The sequence below is a fragment of the Triticum urartu genome, chromosome 1 (genome assembly GCF_003073215.2).
Source record: "Triticum urartu cultivar G1812 chromosome 1, Tu2.1, whole genome shotgun sequence".
NCBI classification, from domain to species: domain Eukaryota; kingdom Viridiplantae; phylum Streptophyta; class Magnoliopsida; order Poales; family Poaceae; genus Triticum; species Triticum urartu.
In genome coordinates this window covers 438,210,184-438,231,580 of record NC_053022.1, presented here as the reverse complement: position 1 = coordinate 438,231,580, position 21,397 = coordinate 438,210,184, and the positions used below count along the sequence as shown (strand labels likewise).

At 49.3% G+C, this 21,397-nt stretch overlaps 1 protein-coding gene across 1 annotated transcript; it reads left to right on the top strand.

The window, feature by feature from the left end:
- The first annotated feature begins 13,342 nt into the window (after positions 1 to 13,342).
- LOC125516895 (isoamylase 2, chloroplastic) lies at positions 13,343 to 15,995 on the top strand. The gene has a single exon (XM_048682169.1). It carries the CDS (start codon positions 13,500 to 13,502, stop codon positions 15,879 to 15,881), a length of 2,382 nt encoding a protein of 793 aa, XP_048538126.1. The 5' UTR covers positions 13,343 to 13,499; the 3' UTR covers positions 15,882 to 15,995.
- Positions 15,996 to 21,397: the final 5,402 nt, after the last annotated feature.

Genomic DNA, 21,397 nt, shown 5'->3' with positions numbered 1-21,397 from the left:
TCTGATCAACAATATGTCAACAACATATATTCATCAGAAATTCTATAGTGCTCCCACTCACTTCTTTGGAAATACAAGTTTCTCATAAACTTTGTATAAACCCAAAATCTTTGATCATCTCATCAAAGTGTACATTCCAACTCCGAGATGCTCACTCCAGTCCTCAGAAGGATAGCTGGAGCTTTGCATACTTATTAGCATCTTTCAGGATTGACAAAAACTTTCCGGTTGTATCACATACAACCTTTCCTCAAAAATCGTCGAGGAAACAATGTTTTGACATCCTATCTGCAAGATTTCATAAATAATGCAGTGACTGCTAATATAATTCCAACAGACTCTTAGCATCGCTACGAGTGAGAAAGTCTCACCGTAGTCAACTCCTTGAAGTTGTCGGAAAACATCTTAACGACAAGTCGAGCTTTTCTTAATGGTGAAATTTACCATCATTGTCCGTCTTCCTTTCAAAATCCATCTGTACTCAACAGCCTCACGACCATCGAGCTATTCTGTCAAAGTCTACACTTTGTTTCCATACATGGATCCTCTCTCGGATTATATGGCCTCAAGCCATTTATCGGAATCCAGGCCCACCATCGCTTCTCCATAGCTCGTAGGTTCATTGTTGTCTAGCAACATGACTTCCAAGACAGGATTACGTACCACTCTGAAGTAGTACGCATCCTTGTCATCCCACGAGGTTTGGGAGTGACTTGATCCGAAGTCTCATGATCAATATCATAAGCTTCCACTTCAATTGGTGTAGGTGCCATAGGAACAACTCTTTGTGCCCTGCTATACACTAGTTGAAGTGACGGTTCAATAACCTCATCAAGTCTCCACCATCCTCCCACTCAATTCTTTCGAGAGAAACTTTTCCTCGAGAGAGGACCCGATTCTAGAAACAATCCTTTATTGCTTTCGGATCTGAGACAGGAGGTATACCCAACTGTTTTGGGTGTCCTATGAAGATGCATTTATCCGCTTTGGGTTCGAGCTTATCAGCCTGAAACTTTTTCACATAAGCGTCGCAGCCCCAAACTTTTAAGAAATGACAGCTTAGGTTTCTCTAAACCATAGTTCATACAGTGTCATCTCATCGGAATTACGTGGTGCCCTATTTAAAGTGAATGTGGTTGTCTCTAATGCTCAACCCATAAACTATTGTGGTAATTCAATAAGAGACATCATGGTATGCATCATATCCAATAGGGTGCAGTTATGATGTTCGGACACACCATCACACTATGGTGTTCCAGGCTGTATCAGTTGTGAAATAATTTCCACAATGTCTTAATTCTGTGCCAAACTCGTAATTCAGATATTCATCTCTATGATCATATCATAGATCTTTTATCCTCTTGTCACGACGATCTTTCAACTTCACCCTGAAATTACTTGAACCTTTCAATAATTCAGACTCATGATTCATCAAGTAAATATACACTACATCTACTCAAATCATCTGTGAAGCAAGAACATAACGATATCCACTACATGCCTCAGCACTCATTGGACTGCACACATCAAATGTATTACTTCCAGCAAGTCGCTCTCTGGTTCCATTTTACTGAAACCGAGGCTTTCAGTCATCTTGCCCATGTGGTATGATTTGCATGTCTCAAGTGATTCAAGATCAAGTGAGTCCAAACGGTCCATTTGCATGGAGGTTCTTCATGCATATACACCAATAGACATGGTTCGCATGTCTCAGACTTTTCAAAATTGAGTGAGTCCAAAGATCCATCAACATGGAGCTTCTTCATGCGTTTTATACCGATATGACTTAAGTGGCAGTGCCACAAGTAGGTGGTACTATCATTACTATCTTTTGGCATGAACATGTGTATCACTACGATCGAGATTTAATAAACCATTCATTTTAGGTGTAAGACCATTGAAGGTATTATTCAAATAAACAGAGTAACCATTATTCTCCTTAAATGAATAACCGTATTGCGATAGACATAATCCAATCATGTCTATGCTCAACACAAACACCAATCTCGATGGTAGAAGGAGCGTGCGATGCTTGATCATATCAACATTGGAAACACTTCCAACACATATCGTCAGCTCACCTTTAGCTAATCTCCGTTTATTCCGCAGCTTTTATTTCGAGTTACTAACACTTAGCAACCGAACCGGTATCTAATACCCTGGTGCTACTAGGAGTACTAGTAAAGTACATATCAACACAACGTATATCCAATATACTTCTATCGACCTTGCCAGCCTTCTCATCTACCAAGTATCTAGGGTAATACTGCTCCAGTGGCTGTTCCCCTTATTACAGAAGCACTTAGTCTCGGGTTTGGGTTCAACCTTGGGTTTCTTCACTAGAGCAGCAGCTGATTTGCCGTTTCATGAAGTATCCCTTCTTGCCCTTGCCCTTCTTGAAACTAGTGGTTTCACCAACCATCAACAATTGATGCTCCTTCTTGATTTCTACTTTTGCGGTGTCAAACATCGCGAATATCTCAAGGATCATCATATATGTCCCTGATATATTATAGTTCATCACAAAGCTCTAGCAGCTTGGTGGTAATGACTTCAGAGAAACATCACTATCTCATCTGGAAGATTAACTCCCACTTGATTCAAGTGATTTTTGTACTCAGAAAATTTGAGCACAAGCTCAACAATTGAGCTTTTCTCCTTAAATTTGCAGGCTAAGAAAATCGTCGGAGGTCTTATACCTCTTGACGTGGGCACGAGCCTGAAATCCCAATTTCAGCCCTCGAAACATCTCATATGTTTCGCGACGTTTCAAAACGTTTTCGGTGCCTTAATTCTAAACCGTTTAACTGAACTATCACGCAGTTATCAAAATGTGTATGTCAGATGTTCGCAACATCCACAGACGACGTTCGAGGTTCAGCACACTGAGCGGTGCATTAAGGACATAAGCCTTCTATGAACCAATGAGGACAATCCTCAGTTTACGGACCTAGTCCGCATAATCGCTACTTTCAACTTTCAACTAATTTTTTTTCTCTAGGAACATATCTAAACAGTAGAACTATGGCATGAGCTACGACATAATTTGCAAAATCCTTTTGACTATGTTCAGGATAATTAAGTTCATCTTATGAACTCCCACTCAGATAGACATCCCTCTAGTCATCTAAGTGATTACATGATCCGAGTCAACTAGGCCGTGTCCAATCATCACGTGAGACGGACTAGTCAACGTCGGTGAACATCTTCATGTTGATCGTATCTTCTATACGACTCATGCTCGACCTTTCGGTCTTCTGTGTTCCGAGGCCATGTCTATACACATGCTAGGCTCGTCAAGTTAACCCCAAGTGTTTTGCATGTGTAAAACTGTCTTACACCCGTTGTATGTGAACGTAAGGATCCATCACACCCGATCATCACGGCGTGCTTAGAAACAACGAACTGTAGCAACGGTGCACAGTTAGGGGAGAACACTTCTTGAAATTTTAATGAGGGATCATCTTATTTACTACCGTCGTTCTAAGCAAATAAGATGTATAAACATGATAAACATCACATGCAATCAAATAGTGACATGATATGGCCAATATCATATTGCTCCTTTTGATCTTCATCTTCGGGGCTCCATGATCATCATCGTCACCGGCATGACACCATGATCTCCATCATCGTGTCTTCATGAAGTTGTCACGTCATCTATTACTTCTACTACTACAGCTAACGGTTAGCAATAAAGTAAAGTAATTACATGACGTTTATGTTGACACGCAGGTCATAAATAAATAAAGACAACTCCTATGGCTCCTGCCGGTTGTCATACTCATCGACATGCAAGTCGTGATTCCTATTACAAGAACATGATCATCTCATACATCACATATATCATTCATCACATCCTTTTGGCCATATCACATCACATAGCATACCCTGCAAAAACAAGTTAGACGTCCTCTAATTGTTGTTTGCATGTTTTACATGGCTGCTATGGGTTTCTAGCAAGAACGTTTCTTGACTACGCAAAGACCACAACGTGATATGCCAATTGCTATTTACCCTTCATAAGGACCCTATTCATCGAATCCGATCCGACTAAAGTGGGAGAGACAGACACCCGCCAGCCACCTTATGCAACTAGTGCATGTTTGTCGGTGGAACCGGTCTCACGTAAGAGTACGTGTAAGGTTGGTCCGGGCCGCTTCATCCCACGATGCCACCGAATCAAGATAAGACTAGTAACGGCAAGCATATTGAACAAAATCAACGCCCACAACTACTTTGTGTTCTACTCGTGCATAGAAACTACGCAATAGACCTAGCTCATGATGCCACTGTTGGGGAACGTAGCATAAATTCAAAATTTTCTACGCATCACCAAGATCAATCTATGGAGTAATCTAGCAACGAGGGGAAGGAGAGTGCATCTACATACCCTTGTAGATCGCTAAGCGGAAGCGTTCAAGTGAACGGGGTTGATGGAGTCGTACTCGTCGTGATTCAAATCACCGATGACCAAGTGCCGAACGCACGGCACCTCCGCGTTCAACACACGTGCAGCCCGGTGACATCTCCCACGCCTTGATCCAGCAAGGAGAGAGGAAGAGGTTGAGGAAGACTCCATCCAGCAGCAGCACAACGGCGTGGTGGTGATGGAGGAGCGTGGCAATCCTGCAGGGCTTCGCCAAGCACCACAGAAGAGGAGGGAGAGAGAGATGCAGGGCTGCACCAACGAGAGATCAAATCACGTGTGTTATGGGCAGCCCCTTAGGCCTCATATATATAGGGGAAGGGGAGGGGCTGCGCCCCCTCTAGGGTTCCCACCCCTAGGGGGCGGCAGCCCTAGATGGCCAAGGGGTGGCGGCCACAAGGGGGAGGAGAGGGAGGCGCAGGGTATATGGGCCTTAGGGCCCATCTGCCCTTAGGGTTTGCCCCCTCTCCCCTTCTAGGCGCATGGGCCTTAGTGGGGCTGGTGCCCTTGGCCCATGTAGGCCAAGGAACACTCCCTACAGCCCATGTGGCCCCCCCGGCAGGTGGCCCCACTTGGTGGACCCCCGGGACCCTCCCGGTGGTCCCGGTACATTACCGATAAACCCCGAAACTCTTCCGATGACCAAAACAGGACTTCCCATATAAATCTTTACCTCCGGACCATTCCGGAACTCCTCGTGACGTCCGGGATCTCATCCGGGACTCCGAACAACATTCGGTAACCACATACAAACTTCCTTTATAACCCTAGCGTCATCGAACCTTAAGTGTGTAGACCCTACGGGTTCGGGAGACATGCAGACATGACCGAGACGTTCTCCGGTCAATAACCAACAGCGGGATCTGGATACCCATGTTGGCTCCCACATGTTCCACGATGATCTCATCGGATGAACCACGATGTCAAGGACTTAATCAATCCCGTATACAATTCCCTTTGTCTAGCGTACGATACTTGCCCGAGATTCGATCGTCGGTATCCCGAATACCTTGTTCAATCTCGTTACCGGCAAGTCTCTTTACTCGTTCCGTAACACATCATCCCGTGATCAACTCCTTGATCACATTGTGCACATTATGATGATGTCCTACCGAGTGGGCCCAGAGATACCTCTCCGTTTACACGGAGTGACAAATCCCAGTCTCGATTCGTGCCAACCCAACAGACACTTTCGGAGATACCCGTAGTGTACCTTTATAGCCACCCAGTTACGTTGTGACGTTTGGTACACCCAAAGCATTCCTACGGTATCCGGGAGTTGCACAATCTCATGGTCTAAGGAAATGATACTTGACATTAGAAAAGCTTTAGCATACGAACTACATGATCTTGTGCTAGGCTTAGGATTGGGTCTTGTCCATCACATCATTCTCCTAATGATGTGATCCCGTTATCAACGACATCCAATGTCCATGGTTAGGAAATCGTAACCATCTATTGATCAACGAGCTAGTCAACTAGAGGCTTACTAGGGACATGGTGTTGTCTATGTATCCACACATGTATCTGAGTTTCCTATCAATACAATTCTAGCATGGATAATAAACGATTATCATGAACAAGGAAATATAATAATAATCAATTTATTATTGCCTCTAGGGCATATTTCCAACACGCTCACTGTTCATCCACCCCCCCCCCCCCCCCCCCCCCCCGCAACGCTCACTATTCATCCCAGAGGCAGCATCGATCGGCTTCAGTTAGCAGCACTAGCGAAGGAATTGCTCGATTGGGTTCAGTTAACAGCCATCGATCGATCGCTCGGGTTCAGTAACGCGTAGCCTGCAGTGCAATCGCTCGGGTTCAGTTAGAGCCCAACGCCTCGCTCGGGTTTAGTTAGAGCCAATGCCTCGCACACACGCGCATACGTGTATGAGAGAAACGCGCATCGCTCGGCCCCCGACCTCCCACCGTAACCGGGAACTCCCTGAAATTTTCCTCCCCCTCGCTTCTACCATGGTCTTTTCCGTCATGGATGGTCTAAAGAATGTCATGCAGCTGCATCTCCGGCCCACCCAGGACGAAAAGCCCATTTTATGTCATGATTTTTTGTCATAGAAGTAGGAGCCCACCACTTCTATGATGATACCGGGTTTTGTCACAATTATCGTCATAGAAGTGTCATATGTATGACATAAAAAAAATTCGTTCGGCCCAAAATGTCATGGATGTGTCTTTTTTTTGTAGTGACCTCCGTTGGACGAATCTTGCCAATAGACAAGTCTTGAATTGCTTCCTAAGGATATGTGTCTCCTACATCAATTGGCAATTGCTCTACTTGCGAGCCGTTAGATTCATCAAACTTCACATCTACTGTCTCTTCAACCTTTCGGGTGAAATTGTTGTAGACACGGTAGGTGTGAGAGTTTGAGCCATAACCGAGTAGGAAACCCTCATGAGATTTAGGAGAAAATTTAGAACGACGATGCTTATCCAGAATGTAACACTTTGAGCCGAATACTTGAAAGTATCCAACTTGGGGTTTGTTACCGGTGAGAAGCTCGTATGCCGTCTTGACGAGTAGCTTGTGAAGATATAAAAGATTTGTTGCATGACAAGCTGTCTCTACCGCTTCCGCTCAAAAGTGTTTTGGCATCTTGTACTCATCAAGCATCATTCTCGCCATCTCAATAAGAGTCTGGTTCTTCCTCTCAACAACTCCATTTTGTTGAGGTGTGTATGTAGCCGAGAACTCGTGTGAAATCCCTTCTTCATCAAGAAAGGTATCCACATTTGCGTTGTTGAACTCCGTTCCTTTGTCGCTGCGAACCTTCTTGATCTTCACTTCAAATTGATTTTGGGCCTTCCTAGCAAAGTTCTTGAAAATCTTTTGGACCTATGATTTATCATCAAGAAAGAACACCCACGTAAATCTTGAAAAATCATCGACTATGACTAGATCAAATGAGTTTCCACCGAGACTTTTATAGGCGTTGGGACCAAAGAGATCCATATAAAGTAGCTCGAGCGGTCTTCTGGTGGTCATGATGTTCTTCACGGGGTGACTTCCTCCAACTTGTTTTCCTACTTAACAAGCACTGCACAATCTATCCTTGTCCAATATAACATCTTTAACTCCAAGGATATGATCACCTTTGATAAGCTTGTCAAGATTTCCCATGCCCACATGACCTAACCTTCTATGCCACAACCAACCTTTAGAGGATTTAGCAATTAAGAAAGTTCTAGGTTGAGCCTTTTTAGTGAAATCAACAATGTATAGATCACCTCTACGTATACCGATAAAGACCATATTATGATTATCTCTTTGAAACACTTGGCAATCTACTTTAGTAAATAGGACACTGAAGCCAAAGTCAGCAAGTCTAGATACGGGAAGTAAATTATAGCCAAGGGATCCAACGAGCATAACATTTTGTATGGAGCTATCATGTGAGATGGCCACCTTACCAAGGCCAACCACCTTACCCTTTGAGTTGTCAACAAAAGTGACATACTTTCAAGGGCCATTGTTTTCAGCAAGCTCACGAAACATATCCTTGTCTCCGGTCGTGTGATCGGTACATCCACTATCAAGAACCCATTCATTTCCTCCAGCCATGTAGCCACGAAGATTAGCCATAAGACCAAAATGTCTCATAGACTCATCGAGATCAAAGTCACTATCATCATCCTCATCATAGTATCCATGTTCAACATCATCTTGTGATTGATCAATTCCTAGAGAGAGTGATTCATTAGATAAATGATCATCATAATGTTCATCTTTATGAATTCTAATAGCTTCGGAGATGATATTGCTAATAATTCCAACATCTCCTTTGGCACGCATGAGGTTGCTAAGCTCAAATAAACAATCACCAAACTTAGGATCATTGGAATTCATCTTACTCAAAGCAATAGACTTATGGAGAATCTCATCTATTGCAAGGAATAGTTTGGGAATCGTTCCTCAAGAAATCTCCATATAGTGTAGGCACAATCAACAGCAGGCAAGCACCTAAACAAATTTCTAGGCAAACCTCTAGTAATAAGATTGATAGTTATAAGGTTGCGAATCATGTCAATAGACTCATCAAGGGTAGGATGCAAATGATCAACAAGGGGTGCACAAGGGCTAGTAATGTACTTGTTCAAGTGATGTTCATTGAAAATCTCAAGCATCTCATTTTTCCACTCATGAAAAAACTCTCCATCAAGTATAGGCACTCTACGTTTAAGACTCCCCAACATAGACTCATTCATCTTCCTCCAATGATGATTAAACCAAAGCAATGGAGACCAATGCTCTGATACCAATTGTAGGATCGAGAAGAGGTGTCTAGAGGGGGGGAGTGATTAGACCTTCAACAAATAAAAGCATCAGTTTTTAATTTCTTTAAGTTAAGGTGGAGTTTTAGCACAAGTTTAAACATTCACAATACATTTCAAGCAAGCATGGCAAGAGTATATGAGCAGCGGAAAGTAAAGCATGCAAGTTGCAAGAAAGTAAAGTGATGGGATTGGAGTGTGCAAACGCAATTGGAGATACGGAGATTTTGGCGTGGTTCCGATAGGTGGTGCTATCGTACATCCACGTTGATGGAGACTTCAACCCATGAAGGGTAACGGTTGCGTGAGTCCACGGAGGGCTCCACCCACGAAGGGTCCACAAAGAAGCAACCTTGTCTATCCCACCATGGTCGTCGCCCACGAAGGACTTGCCTCACTTAGGAAGATCTTCACGAAGTAGGCGATCTCCTTGCCCTTACAAACTCCTTGGTTCAACTCCACAATCTTGACGAAGACTCCCAAGTGACACCTAACCAATCTAGGAGACACCACTCTCCAAAAGGTAATAGATGGTGTGTTGATGATGAACTCCTTGATCTTGTGCTTCAAATGATAGTCTCCCCAACACTCAACTCTCTCACAGATTTGGATTTGGTGGAAAGATGATTTGAGTGGAAAGCAACTTGGGGAAGGCTAGAGATCAGGATTCTTGTGGTTGGATTGGAATATCTTGATCTCAACACATGAGTAGGTGGTTCTCTCTCAGAAAATGAATGGTGGAAGTGTAGGCACGTTCTGATGGCTCTCTCCTCAAATGGAGCCTCCACACAAAATCTAGCCGTTACACACAATTCACCAAACTCGGTGGGACCGAATCAAGAAACTCGGTCAGACCGATATGGTTCAAAATGTGAACGTTAGGATTTTCAGTGGGACCGATATGATCAACTTGGTGGGACCGATGTGCTAGGGTTAGGGTAAAACCTCATCTCAGTTTGACTGATTACACAAACTTGGTGAGACCGATTTTGGTAATAAGCAAAACAGAGAGTTGGTCAAGCAAATTCGATGGGACCGATTGCATATCTCGGTGAGAACGAAATAATTGCAATAGGCAACAGAGAGTTTGCAAGCCCATCTTGGTGAGACCGAGATCCCATTGGTGGAACCGAACTGATTAGGGTTTCTGGATATGGCTATGTCAAAAGAACTCAGTGGCGCCGGATAGATCAAATCGGTGGGGCCAAGTTTTACTTTTGGTTTGGGGCATATGTGGATATGAGAAAGTGGTTGAGGGCTTTGGAGCATATCACTAAGCACTTTGAGCAAGCAAGCCATTAAGCAACACCTCATCCCCTTTTAATAGTATTGGCTTTCCTATGGACTCAATGTGATCTTGGATCACTAAAATTAAAAGGTGAAGAGTCTTGAGCTTTTGCCAATCCTTGTCCTTAGCTTCTTGAAGGGGTTCCACATCCTCTTGTTCATGCCACACCTTTTTGAACTTTCTGAAATATACTAGATAAAAGTATTCGTCCAACAAGAGATATGTTGACATTTATTACCAAAATCACCTAGGGAGTACTTGTGCTTTCAGCGGCTCCTGGATCGGGGAGTCAAACATCTGCCGCAGCTGTCCTAGGGTCTCGTCGATAACTGCCAAACCCTCAGGCGAGATGCCAAGAGCTTTGAGAAGAACCATTTCTGTCATCGTCGTTTTAGATTTCCTTGGCGCGCTCACTGTCGTGGAACACGTGTTACGACGAGGTGTGAAATCAGGCCCCGAGCTCTTCCCTCGTACTGCTTCAATCTCCTTCAGCAACGGCGGGGCTAATTTTTTTCAGTAAACCCGTGCAGAAAGCCTTGATGTTGGCTACCATAATTTGCTCTTTGGGTGGCAGAAGTAGATCATTGGTAGCGTGCATGGGCACGTCCATATCCATGCAGCCCGCTCTATCCACTAGGCATTGCTCCTCCATGCATGTCACCGTCTCCCCGCCCGCCTCGAACTGCAGCGTAGCACTCGTCTCATTCGGGGCACCTGCCCCCACCTCTGTATGAGTACTCGTGGTGGGTGTCGAAAGTTCCTCCACCGGGTCCCACCCAGGTGCCGTGTCCTGATTTTGGGTCAAGTTTCCCATCGGCTCCGTGTCCCGCACCACACTGATTGGCCCACGCTCCGGGTCATGGGTTTGACTGGTCTGCGCTGCAATCCTAACTACATGTTCTTGATCAGCCCCATTTGTCACCGCCTGTTGCCCAGTTGCATCGTCCTTGGGATTCGTAGAGGCTCCTAGAGCTGCATCAGCCTCCTTGTCCGGCACACCAGCTGGAGGGGCAAAGGCTGATTCGGATTAGGGGATAGCGTACGTGGGGCCTCTGCCACCACCAACTCCTGACCCAAGGTAGTAGCCCCAGTATCATCTATGGCTGATTGCGCCGTTGGATCGCCGCCCGCGGCCAACACCGGGCCCTGCCCCGGAAATGCTATGGCCAGCGGCCCCTTCTGGCGGGCAGGCTCCTCTACTGCCGCCGCAACTACAGAGCCAGAGTGACATGCCTTGCCACCGGCGATGCTTCCCACCCCAGCGGCGGCGGCAGCACAACTCCGACACCTGTCTCGACCATTGGCCGGATGCGCCAGTCTGAGGGCCCCACACGCCCTAGGAGAGCATGCCGATACGAGCCACCCACAGCACCTCCCTTCGGCGCGCCACCGCAAACATCTCGAACACCCCGCGTCCATGGAAGCACCCGCCACTCTCCGCTGCCAGAGAAGCTACCAGAATCCTCCGGCAGGCCGCTCTGACCGCTACCATCCGAGCTAGGCGGCCGGAGCCAGCCCTCTGGACCGGCGTGCTCCCTGACTCGACCAATATGGATGAGCATCTTGTATTCCAGCAGCTGACGGGAAGTAGGCCGGTGAGCCGCAGGGTTGCCCTCCACCTCAGGCTCCGGCACCCACAACCTCCACGCCACCAGCACTTCATCAGGGTCAACGCACCACGCCCGGAGCTTGAACATGGAGAGATCCTCTCGGCTGGCTGTCTCCGGTGCCAAGCTATCCACCAGGCAGACAGATCCGAGAAGCTCTACAGCCGTGTCCCTGGTCCAGATGTGGGACCGGACGCGCTCGATCATCAGATCCACCTGAGAACGCATCACCTTGGTTACCGCTTGAGCTTGCCGCAGCCATGGCCTGAAGAACATCTTGAAGAAGTCGTGTCAACTGAGTCAGCCGTTAGTGCCTTGTTTTTGAACTCCGGTGTCACAAAGACCACAAGGAAATCTTCCGGGAAGAACTTGTGCACTGGAAACTTGTGTCTGGGGATATCCAATTGCGCCGCGATGGCTTCGGCCGCCTCCACACACGACACCGCCGGCCGGGAGCCGCCGATGTAAGCAACCACCGCCATCCTGAGGCGTCGCTCCATGTCATCCATCTCCCGAGTCCGCGAAATGACACAGACGTCCATGGCCGCCGCTGTCGCGGCCGCAGCCGGCAGCGCCAGCCAAGACCCCGCAGGTACGGTGTCAACCGCGACTGACGAGGGCCGCCCCTGGGGGGAGACCTGCCGAGTCACCGGCGACAGCCTGCGCGCTAGTCCTATTGGCGGCAGCTGCTGATCAGGCCGCGCCATGTTGGCCATGGCGTCACGTCGGAGCTCCTCCTCCGGCCGTAGGCTCCTGGGACGCGAACACTCCGATCAGATGTGCCCTTCAAGCCCACAACGGAAGCATAGTGGCTTAAAGGTGCGGTCTTCCATGCGATGCCCTTCCCTAAAGCACTTGAAGCAGAGCCCAAACAAATCCGACCGGATTTCTCCCCTCTCCTGTGAAGACGAAGGCGAGCAAAACCTAGGCCGCTCCTCCGCTGCAAGCTGCCTCTGCCGGAGCTCCCACTTTCGGCGACGCCAGAGCGCCTTGTGCGAGGGGCCTGGCCTTCTCCAAGGCACCGCCGCGGCCGTGCCCGCAGCCGGATCCGGGGCCTCCACGCCGGCAGAAGGATGCGCGCCCGCGAAGGAACCAGCAGAGCACAGGGATTCGGAGAGATCAAGACCGGACACCACTGACTGCAACCTGGAGGAGATCGAACACAGACTGGAGGGGTCAAAGGCCATGATCGAGGCAAAAGGGTCGCGGGGGGAGGGGGGAGTGGTTGCCGGCGCGAGGGAGGTGGACGCCGGGGCCGGAGTGGCCGCCGGCACGGAAGCGGGGAGGGGGAGCGGGGGAGGAGAGAGTTCTATCCACTTGTTTCTCAAGCAGGGGCGGACCTAGGATCTAATTCACGTGAGGTAGAAGTTGCGGAGAAATTACACAAAAGTAATAGCAAAACTGAAGTAATATGATCGTGTCAAAACCTCCTAGTAATAAATCTAACAAATATCGGAAGTCTTTTGATTTTTTTAACCTATACCAACCTTTTTCATACGATGGCGTGCACAAACCCATCGTGCACTCGCTGAGTCGACACGCGGGCCTCTTGCTCGCACGCAATGAACTGTTCATCAGACAGCAGCAGTGGCTGGCATCACCGGCGCGGCGGTGCACGGTGCACCGCACGTACGCAAGATAACAAAAGCACGCATGTCGCTTTTCCAATCCAACCAGCAAAAAAGCAATCAACGGCCGTCCGTCCCGATCCTCCTCCACCTCCACGTGCTCCTGCTCCTCCTCCAGCCCCCACTCCACCCCACAACCCTCGTGCTGCCCCGCCCTCACTCGCTCACAGTCACAAGTAAACCCGCACAGTCCCCCATGCCCGCCCACTGCTCGACGCAATTCCCCGACGGCTGATCGCGCCGCGCAGGCCCCCATGGCCTCCCTCCTCGCGCCGCCCGCCTCCACGCGCGGCATCCTGCCACCCCGTCGCCCGGCCCCGCGCGCCGCCCAGACCCCCCGCGCCGGGCGCTCGTGCTACCGCTTCCGCACCGACGACGACGGCGTCGTGGACGTGGCCGTCGCCGCGGGGGAGGGCGGCGGGTACACGGTCGGTGTCGAGGTCCCGCCCCTCCCGGGCGCGCCCCGGCGGGGGGGCGGGCTGGTGCTCCGCCCCGCGGGCTCCGCCGAGGCCGTCCCGCTGGACGGCGCCTGCCCCGCGGCCGAGCTCTCCTTCCGCGCGGCCCCCGCGCCGTTCAGCCTCTCGTTCCTGCTCACGGACGGCGAGGGCGCCGAGATACGGACCCACCGCAGCACGCCCTTCTGCGTGCCGGTAGGCGTCGGGCCGGGCAGCCCCGCGCCGCTCGGCCTGTCCCTCTCGGAGGGCGGGGCCGCCAACTTCGCCCTCTACAGCAGGAGCGCCAAGGGCGTCGTGCTCTGCCTCTACGGCCGTGGCGGCGGCGGCGGCGGCAAGCCCGCTCTTGAGATCGAGCTCGACCCCTACGTCAACCGGACGGGCCACGTCTGGCACGTCTCGCTGAAGAGCGTGGAGGGGTACGGCAGCTACGGCTTCCGGTGCGGGCTGTTCGGCATGGGCCACCCATTGTTGGATCCGTATGCCAAGGTGATCGGTGACCTGGTTGCTGCCAATCCCCTTCATGTGAAGGGGGTCACTGCGCCGTCTATGAGTTGCCTAGGATCGTTGGCGATTCCACCGAGCTACAATTGGGGCAGGGACAAGCGCCCATGCTTGCCATTGGAGAAGCTGGTGGTGTACCGGGCAAATGTGGCCTTGTTCACCAAGGACAAGTCGAGCGGTCTGCCGGACAATGTTGCCGGTACTTTCTCCGGGGTGACTGCAAAGATAGAGCACTTTAGGAGTCTCGGTTTCAATGCCGTTTTGCTGGAACCAGTGTTCCAATTCGATCAGGTGAAGGGCCCTTACTTCCCGTACCATTTCTTTTCACCAATGGACTCGTATGGCGGTGAAGGCTCCAGTGCTTCAGCTATCACGGCTATGAAGGATATGGTCAAGGCAATGCACAGAAATGGAATAGAGGTCCTCTTGGAGGTTGTTTTTACACATACTGCTGAAGGAGAAGCAGATGGTCAGATGATATCGATCAGTGGCATTGACAATTCCTCGTATTACATTGCTGATGAGATTGCTGGATGCAAATCGAGTATACTGAATTGCAATTCTCCAGTGACTCAGAATCTGATTTTGGACAGCCTCCGCCATTGGGTGATTGATTTCCATGTTGATGGGTTTTGCTTCATCAATGCCCCTTTCCTGGTCAGGGGTCCACGTGGTGAATATCTTTCTCGACCGCCCCTTCTTGAATCTATTGCTTTCGACCCGGTTCTTTCCAAGACAAAGATCATTGCAGATCCTTGGTCTCCACTCGGCATATCTAACGTGCAGTTTCCATTCCCTCACTGGAAAAGATGGGCTGAGATGAACACAAGGTTCTCCATTGATGTGCGCAATTTTTTGAAGGGAGAAGCTCTTATTAGTGATCTTGCTACGCGTTTGTGTGGTAGCGGGGACCTATTTTCCAACAGAGGCCCGGCATTTTCTTTCAATTATGTATCCAGGAATTCAGGGCTTACTCTTGTTGATTTGGTGAGTTTCAGCAATGGGGATCTTGCTTCTGAGTCGAGCTGGAATTGTGGTGAAGAAGGACCGTCGGAGGACAGTGTAGTTCTTCAGAAGAGGCTAAGGCAGATAAGGAATTTCATATTTATTCTCTTTGTTTCACTTGGTATTCCAATCCTGAACATGGGAGATGAATGCGGGCACTCCTCTGCTGGTTCGACATCATACAAGGATAGAGTTCCTCTAAACTGGAAGGCCTTGAAGACCAGTTTTGTTAAGGAAGTTACTGGATTCATTTCATTTCTAGCTGCACTCAGGAGTCGGCGAGGGGACATTTTTCAGAGAAGAGAATTCCTCAAACTGGAAAACATAAGTTGGCATGGGAACAATCTATCTGAACCACGATGGGAGGATCCTACTAGCAAGTTTCTTTGCATGCATATAATCGCAGAAAATGATGTTAATACACCAGAGTTAACCAAAGGTGACTTGTACATATGTTTCAATGCAAATGAGGAACCAGCAAGTGCTACATTACCTGCTCCTGCAGAAGGATCTGTGTGGCTACGTTTGGTTGATACATCACTTGCGCTTCCAGGTTTCTTTACAGCCGAGTCTAATCTGAAAGTACACCAAGTGCTAGGATATTCATCTTATGAAGTAAAAGCGCACAGTTGTGTTTTATTTGAATCAAAGAGGGATCTCCCCCAGTTTCTCTGATAAAGTAGTTAGTCTGTTGACGCCTGCTTCCTACTTTCAGAGCTTTGGTTGGAATAAGTTGGTCTGTACTGTAGCTGAGAATGTTTATGATAATAAAATGTAGCATTTGTCCAATGGATGGTATATCTAATTTCCAAACTGCCTCGAGCCATTGTTCTCCATATAAATTCTCCAAGTTTTGAAGCTAACCAGTTGCAGGCTTGCAGCCATTTACTACTCCAAGGAAGCACTCCGGTGCGCCTAATCACCTGGGTTATGTAACGACCATTTGATTCACTTGTGCAACTGCGCAAGCACCTGAGAAGATGGTGCATCAGATGGAAGGCAATTTCGGTGACCTTTCTCCTTCTGCACCTTTGCCACGCGTCTGTTTGCCTCCTTTGATCCCTCACCTCCCTTACCTTTTTTCTCTTTTGGTCAACCCTTCTGTCCATTCCCTCCGTCCAGTTTTATTAGTCCTCATTTTATTTTGGGTCAAAGTTTGATCAGATATTTGACTAGCAAAATATAAGTGATATGTCAAGAATACTATATTGTTGGTTTTGTATTTGAAAGTAGTTTCCAATGGTACTATTTTGTTAAATATAACTTATGTTTTATTAGTTAAATGTATGTTCAAAATTCGATTCAAAACACAAGGGGACTAATAAACCTGGACAGATGAAGTACTCATCTTGCCCCCATGCATGTGGCCGCCGCTGCACTTCTCTCTTTCGCTGCTGACCTTTGTCTCTCTATCCCTGGCACCAATGTGCATGTACGGTGGCATACACACAGCCACAGCTGGAAGGGCAATTGGCATTGGCATCCCGTTTGCTGCCGCTTCTCATTGCGAGTCCAACCTCTTAACGGTGGTGATGATTCTGGTAAAGAACTAGATTTTTTTTCCGCCTGACCCTTGTTTCTATACTCCATTTCTTTTATGCGTTCACTGAAAGGGAATTAGGCTTTATCTTTGACGGTGTCATTATTTCTTTCCCTACATTGCTGTCATGTCTATCTACTCTATATTATTTAAAACAGAATAAAAATCTCGTGGCATTTTACATTTCCACCAGGCAGATGGCAATAGTTGTGGATGCCACATCAACAGGCTCTGTCGTGGTCCTAAGTCTGACAGTAGTGTAGGGGGGTAAGTATGGAGAGGCAAGATCTTAGCTGTGAAGAAGTTGTAAGCACGCAAGGTTTACGAGTTCAGGCCCTTCTCGGAGGAAGTAATAGCCCTATATCTCGGAGCCCGGAGGCGGTCGACTGGATTATATGAATATGGGTTATAGAGGTGCGAACCCTTGTCTCGGAGGAGGGGGGTGGCTTATATAGAGTGCACCAAGACCCCGGCCAGCCCACGTTACAAAGGGTTCAATGTACATTAAGGCAGGGCGTTACTGATAACGCTAGTAATAAAGTGCTATGATGACCATAAAAGCTATTTAATGACCGACCGTTAGCGTGTGGAGTGACTTCGGGTCTCCTGGCCGCCGAGTGGTTGGATCTTGGTCGAGTGATTGCTTCTTGGTCGAGCGTCTTCGAGTCTGTCGAGTGGAACACCTCCAAGTCGATTGAAAGGCGGTTTCTTCTAGAGATGTCCTTGGGTAGGGCAGTTAGGACAGGTCCATGATCCTACCCTAGGTACATAGCTTCATCATTAGCCCCCGAATGGATTGAGGTTTGAGTGGGGAAGGAGTTGAGAACTTCTCTGACTCGTTTTTCATGCCGTGAGCATATCTTGTTTCAGATCAACGGACCTGAGTGACGACAGCAACTTCCTTTTCAGTCGCCTTGATCCATTCTTAATTCTTCGTCGAGTGGGTTTCTTTACTTGTAAGGCTCCGAGTGACGGTGCGGAGGAGATCTTAGGTCTGACCAGTTGTTTGCTGCGCGCAGATTTCGCGGGATCCGAATTTTGGGAAGCGCGCGGGACGGGGGAGGCCGCAGTAATCGGATGGGATAGAGCGGAGCCGCCTCGATCCCCGCGCCACCTTTTTCGCCACGTATCGCGCGCGCGGTCGTTACGGGATTTGACAGAGCCGCCTGGGCCTACCCATCAGCCACTCGGAAGCGGCCTGATATAAAGCGCCCGACCGGAGTCTCCCGAACAGTGCATCTCATTTCCTCTTCTCTTCCTCACGCCCCTCCGCTGCGCTCGCTCTCACCCCAGCGCCACCGAACCATACGCGTCTCGTCGGCGACAATGGGGAAGGAGAAGACAGCGGCCCTGGAGCGGGCAAAGAAGGCGACAGCGAGGTCGAAGGGGAAGGCGACTAGCCGGGGTGGATCTTCCTCGCGGTCCGGCCTGCCGAGGGGCTGGATCCAGGGCGACTGGATCCACTCAAGGATCTCCCAAGAAGACCTCGACGACTTGGCCGAAGGGGGGCTGATCCCCTACGACTCGGCGCGGCTTCCGGGGAAGGAATATGAGCCGCAGCCTCGGGAGGGTGAGCATGTCCTTCTTGCCACCCACGTCGACCGTGAATTTTCCTTGCCCCCACACCCCTTCTTCCGAGGGTTTCTGAACTTCTTTGGGGCACAACTCCATCATTTTACCCCCAACTCAATCGTTTATCTTGCCGCTTTCATTTCTTTGTGTGAGAACTTCCTGGGTTGTCGGCCTCACTGGGGTCTCTTCAAGCATATTTTCACTTGTCGCTCCCAGACAGTAAAAAAGGCTAATCCGAGTGACGAGAGGACCCAAGTGATCCATATGTGTGGGGGTCTTGGCATCCAGACGAGAGGGAAAAGCTCCTTCCCGGCCATGATTCTTCCCGACTCAGTTCGCGGATGGCAGTCGACCTGGTTTTACTGTAAAGACCAGTCGACGCCAGGGCAATCGACTGGCCTCCCTCCCTTTACCATGGACCGAGTGGAAAAACCCTCCCCTTTGAAGGTGCTCCTGGAGGAGAAGGCGCACGTGAAGGTGTTGGTCGACCGAGTGGTCCAGCTTATTCGTGATGGGGTCACTGGTATGGATCTCTTGGAGGTCTTCCTTCGGCGGCGCATCCAGCGTCTCCAAGCCCGAGACCATCCAATGTGGATGTATTCGGGTCTTGAAGACTCCACTCGGATCCACCCGGAGGAGGTCGACGATGACACACTGGAGAAGTGGCTGTCTGGCATTACCGGGAATAAGGACAATCCCAGGGGAGCCAGGAGAGTCCCTCCATTCGACCAGTCCCACGCACTAGAGCAGGTCTGATTCTGAGTTTTTGCTTGTAATCTGAATTCACTCGCGTAGCTGCCTATATTGCGTCGACTGACTTTGATCTACCTGCTTTCTTTCAGGCCATTATTGAAATGTATTCAATGCCCAACGGGGAGCAAGAGCAAGCTCTGGAGGGCGAGGCGAGTGGCGGCAAAAGTGGCGAGTGGACTTCCGATGGTGAAGGGGATGGAGGAAGCGACGACTCAAGCGGTGGAGAAGAAGTCGAGTCGCCTCCTCGCAGGGAGAGGCGATCCAAGCTTGACCAAGAACGGTCGAGTGCCCGTGACAAGGCAACTGCTCCGGCTGGTCAGTCTTCGAAGCGCCCTCGGATCTCTTCACCAACCCCGACTGAGAAGGCGCCAAAGCACCCCAGAGTTGTAGAGCCGAAGACTCGGAAAGCGTTGCCGAAAATCAAGATTGATATCCCCGTCGCTTCCGCGTGAGTGCCTCTCTTTGCATTCACTCGACGCTCCGCGCTGTTTGTTTTTCTTGTTTTAACTGGACGAACTTTGGAACTGTCAGCGCTGCTACCTCCGGGACCTCAGCTTACAGGGACGAAGATGAGGTGATGGAGGATGCGTTCACTTCTAATCCGGGTATGATCCCTGCCATACTGTCTTTATTTTGGTCAATTCAACTGCAACGCGTACCATTGGGTGATGTGACTTTGATGATTGAACTTTGCATAGTTCCCAACGTTATTGACCTCCCTGATGATGATGAAGAGCCCGAGAGGCCTTCGACAAGGAAAAATAGGCGAGCTCCTGCAAGCGAGGCGCTACAGACGACGCCGAGGGCGGAACCAGTTGTTCAGGACACTGGCGATGTCAATCGGGGTTCTGTTACCTTCGCTGAGCCACTGTCGAGTGCCTTGCCTTCTCCGTCGACTGCTCAGGCCCCTGTCGACCCGCCTTTAGTTTTTGCGACCCATCATGTCCCAGAGGATGAGGTGAATGCTGCTAAGGAAGCCATACGCCAGGCGGGCATTATGATGGAGAAGATGAAGACGGTGCGGAACGCTAGCCAAGCCGCCTATGATGCCAGCTCGGCTCTCCAGAGCAACGTTCAGGTTAGTTGGTCGCCGCTTGTTCTGTTAGGATATGCTACCTGAAGATTCTTTCCAAAAACCTTTGCATCTGTACACCCACTGGGTGTGTCGATTGAATTTTTGGACTAGTGGGGGCACGCTGAGTGCACCCACTGGGTGTAGTCCCCGAGACTATGGTGGACTGCTGGCAGTTGACTGTAGTCTTTGTATTTTGCCGAATGTATAAACCGAACTGGTAGTTTATCTCTTCCACTCGATCTGGTCGAGTGGGATCAGAACCGGTGGGGGCACGCTAAGTGCACCCACTGGGTGTAGTCCCCGAGACTATGGTGGACTGCGGGCAGTCGACCGTAGTCTTAGTATTTATTGCCTTTATTGTTTTTTTGCTGTAAAAATAACTTCTCCCCTTTGATTTCAGAAATCTTGTGATCTTGGAGCTCGCTTTGCTGACTTGGAGAAGCAGCAAATTCAACTGAAACTTGACTTGGAGCTGGCCAGGACAGAGCTGCAAAAGGTCAGAGACGGCGCCGCAGGTAAGACGAGTTTGTCGACTGGTCAGTTTTAGGCTTGGGTACCCTTCTGCTATTTCTGAATCAATCATGATTTCTTTGCAGAAAAACTGAGAGAAGCTCTGGCGAAGAAGGATCAGGATTTGGCCGCTGCTCGTAAGGAGGCTGACGACAAGACCGCTCTGGCCGAACAGAAGCTGGCTTCAGTAGGCCAGTTGGAAGAAGAGAATACCAGGCTGAAGACCGCTCTGAATGACTCCAACAAGGAGTGCTCGCGCTGGAAGAAGGCGAATCTCGTCCAGGCGAGAAAATGGAAGGCATTGCTCGCAGGAGGGATGATCTGGAGAGTTATCTGAGAAGTCTTGCCAAGAAGTTGTTCATCAAGCTTGAAGGTGCACATTCTGTTCCGACTGACCTTTTTTTTAGTCGGCTCATTGTATGAAAATTGACTTATCCTTGGATCGTGAATGCAGAGTTTTGCCAGAACTTTGAAGAGGAGACTAGGCGGATCGAGCCTGGTTTGGATCCAATCAACTCTCCCGTGAAAGATGAAACTGCCATGAATCTGCTCCGTCTGGAATCTCGCATCGACAGTGCCATGGACTACTTGGCTCGACTGAAGGTCGCCATGTCGCGGATTGACCCGGCACTTTGGCCAGAGGCTGTGCTCCAAAATGATATCGAGTCCCTGATGACTCGACTAAATGAAATCCCCGACCGAGTGCAGGAGTGGAAGAAGTCGGCTGCTCGGTGTGGCGCT

Excerpts from the sequence above, each read along its gene's own strand:
- LOC125516895 (XM_048682169.1), top strand. The coding sequence starts at position 13,500 with ATGGCCTCCCTCCTCGCGCCGCCCGCCTCCACGCGCGGCATCCTGCCA.